Genomic DNA, 3,133 nt, shown 5'->3' with positions numbered 1-3,133 from the left:
TGCAGGGGAATGCGGGGGTGGGCGGGCCCCCCACCTTTCTGACATCAGCGCTGCCTTGGTCCCTCCTCCCGAGCCGGGGATGGTCGCAGGTAAATCGGGGTCCGGGCAGGGGAGGCGGTGGGCTGGCGGGGGTGGGCTGGGTCTTTATCCTAGCACCTGGTTCCCTCCCTTGCCCCCTCCAAGCTGGACCTGGGACTGCCCCCCCGAAGGGACCCTCAGTCGGGCCTGGGCCTTGGAGTGAATTCTCTGCTCACCCCTCTCTCCTCCGCCAGCGCTAACCCTTTCTTCCCAGGTGGTCTCCGCGTGCCTCCCTCGGAGCCAGGACTTCATGGAGCCCCCCTTGTCTCTCTTCCCTCCGCGCAGCTCTCCTCACCCCTCCCCTCCCCAACTCTCCCGGGAGTCCCGTCACTCTCCATGTCCCCACCCACCCCCACACCCTGTGCACCAGTGTCAGTGTCTGCTGCTGAGCCCAATCCCAAGAGAGACCCTGCCGGCTGGGGGCAGGGCTGGGCACCCTGAGGGAGGGGCTGGACTCCTCCCTAGCCTAGCCGGGACTGCCTTGGCTACCAACTTCTGGGGTACTGGGTGGGTGGGGAGCACAAGATGCATCAGGAGCTCCAGGACAGTTGGCGCCCCATGCCTCCCCAACCCTGGAGTGGGGGATGCTCCTGACGCCCACAGTGGTTATGGAAACACCCATCTACCTTGCAGCTTTTGCAGGAGGAAGAAGGTGTAAAACCAAGTAGTCTGTCCTGGTGTGGTTGGTGAAGGATGGGACCCCGGAGCCCAGCTCTTCCACGGGGGCAGGGAGGAGGGACAATGGCCAGGGGCTGACCCCTGGAACCGCAAGGCCATGAGCCACTGCCATAGGGAGAATCCCCCTCCCCTTCAATCACACCAGAACCAGCTCTGGGAGGGGTCTTGCCAACCCCCTCATCCCCAGCCTGTGGGGTCTCTAGCAGCCAGGAAGGGAAGAGGGCACTGCCTCCCTGCACTAACCCTGCTCTTGATGGCCTCCAGGGTGACAGCTCCAGGGACAGGGGCAGCTGGGCAGGGCGGGGGTCCCAGCCCAGAAACCCCCTTCCCATCACCAGCCCTACCAAGCAACCATGACTGCAGCAGCAGGAGGGGACAGCCTGCCCCCCCAGCCCTGTGACCAACTTGCCTCTCTCTCCTCTCTCCCCCCTCTCGCCTCTGCTCCTCCATCTCGCCCCCACCTGCCCGACCCAGTCTTCGTGTGCCCAGGGACGCTGCAGAAGGTGCTGGAGCCCACCTCTACACATGAGTCGGAGCACCAGTCAGGCGCGTGGTGCAAGGACCCTCTGCAGGCTGGTGACCGCATCTATGTCATGCCCTGGATCCCCTACCGCACGGACACACTGACCGAGTACGCCTCGTGGGAGGACTATGTGGCCGCGCGCCACACCACCACCTACCGGCTGCCCAACCGAGTGGACGGCACCGGCTTCGTGGTCTACGACGGCGCCGTCTTCTACAACAAGGAGCGCACGCGCAACATTGTCAAGTACGACCTGCGGACGCGCATCAAGAGCGGGGAGACGGTCATCAACACCGCCAACTACCACGACACCTCGCCCTACCGCTGGGGCGGCAAGACGGACATCGACCTGGCTGTGGACGAGAACGGGCTGTGGGTCATCTACGCCACCGAGGGCAACAACGGGCGGATGGTGGTGAGCCAGCTCAACCCCTACACGCTGCGCTTCGAGGGCACGTGGGAGACGGGCTACGACAAGCGCTCGGCGTCCAACGCCTTCATGGTGTGCGGCGTGCTCTACGTGCTGCGCTCCGTGTACGTGGACGACGACAGCGAGGCGGCCGGCAACCGCGTGGACTACGCCTTCAACACCAATGCCAACCGCGAGGAGCCCGTCAGCCTCGCCTTCCCCAACCCCTACCAGTTCGTCTCCTCTGTCGACTACAACCCTCGGGACAACCAGCTCTACGTCTGGAACAACTATTTTGTGGTGCGCTACAGCCTGGAGTTTGGGCCACCGGACCCCAGTGCTGGTGAGGATGGCTCACTTCTAGGCCAAAAGCCTTGGTCCCAGGGTATGGGGGGCCCTGAGGTCTTGGGGGTCTGGAGGTGGGCTCAAACGGGAACCATGGAGATAAAACAAAGAAAGCACTTCACAGTTGTTAACTTATGTGATGCTCATGGTAGAGAACACAGGGATTGTTGCCCCCATTTTACAGACAAGGAAACTGAGGCACTGGGAGGTTAGGGGACTTGCTGACCTGAGGGTTCGAATCCAGGAGTCTGGGCTCCTAACCACTGAACTGCACTGCCTACGCCAGGGAGCTTGGGCACATTTTGCCTGGAGCCCTTGGGTCCCCAGTATCTATAAAGCGGGACGGAGTGGAGCTGCTGATGGTCAGTAGGGCCAAGGTCCATCTGCAGGTTCATTTCACCCCCCAGCTGTCCTGCTCCAGCCCTGAGCAGCCCTGGGGCTTCAGGGAGCCTTACCTAATCCAATTTCTTTTGCAAAAGGGTGGGGACTCAGGCCCCCAGAGGGAAAGGGGTGTCACCAGGTAACAGACCAGAGCCCGCTAGAACACGGAGGGGCGTTGGCTGTGTTCAGCCCCTGGTGCCCCTCCTCCTGCACTCCTGTCTGACTGGAGCTTCCTCAGACCCAGAGCACACGCGTGCATGTTTGGTGCCTTTTGATGCTTGACACAGTCCCATGAATACAGGGGACCTCTGTGAGCACAGAGGCCAGGGGAGGTGGGCTCCCAGACCAGGTGGGCAAGACCTCCCACCTTATCAAGTGAGGAAGGTGCTGGGATGGCTGGGGACGATGGGCCTGGGACCTGAGTCTGGGCTGACCCTGTCTTGTACCCCTCTGCCTTCCAGGCCCAGCCACTTCCCCGCCCCTCAGCACCACCACTGCAGCTCGGCCCACGCCCCTCACCAGCACAGCCTCACCCGCGGCCACTACCCCGCTCCGCCGGGCTCCCCTCACCACACACCCGGTGGGCGCCATTAACCAGCTGGGACCAGACCTGCCTCCAGCCACAGCCCCCGCCCCCAGTACCCGGCGACCCCCAGCACCCAATCTGCACGTGTCCCCTGAGCTCTTCTGCGAACCCCGAGAGGTACGGCGGGTCCAGT

The 3,133-nt window shown here is 63.3% G+C and overlaps 1 protein-coding gene across 2 annotated transcripts in view; it reads left to right on the top strand.

Annotated features, from left to right (window-relative positions):
* Window positions 1-3,133, top strand: part of Adgrl1 (adhesion G protein-coupled receptor L1) — a 26,654-nt gene that overhangs the window by 11,691 nt on the left and 11,830 nt on the right. For both annotated transcript variants that reach the window (XM_015489139.2, XM_048795478.1), the window contains 2 exons: window positions 1,231-2,031; window positions 2,876-3,133. The exon at window positions 2,876-3,133 is cut by the window's right edge and continues 1 nt beyond it. In XM_015489139.2, the coding sequence (XP_015344625.1) occupies window positions 1,231-2,031; window positions 2,876-3,133 (1,059 nt within the window). The remainder of the gene's footprint in view (window positions 1-1,230; window positions 2,032-2,875) is intronic.

This window comes from Marmota marmota, unplaced genomic scaffold (genome assembly GCF_001458135.2).
Source record: "Marmota marmota marmota unplaced genomic scaffold, marMar, whole genome shotgun sequence".
Classification (NCBI taxonomy): domain Eukaryota; kingdom Metazoa; phylum Chordata; class Mammalia; order Rodentia; family Sciuridae; genus Marmota; species Marmota marmota.
The sequence above is the reverse complement of the archived record's forward strand: the minus strand, read 5'-3'. Positions and strand labels throughout refer to the sequence as shown.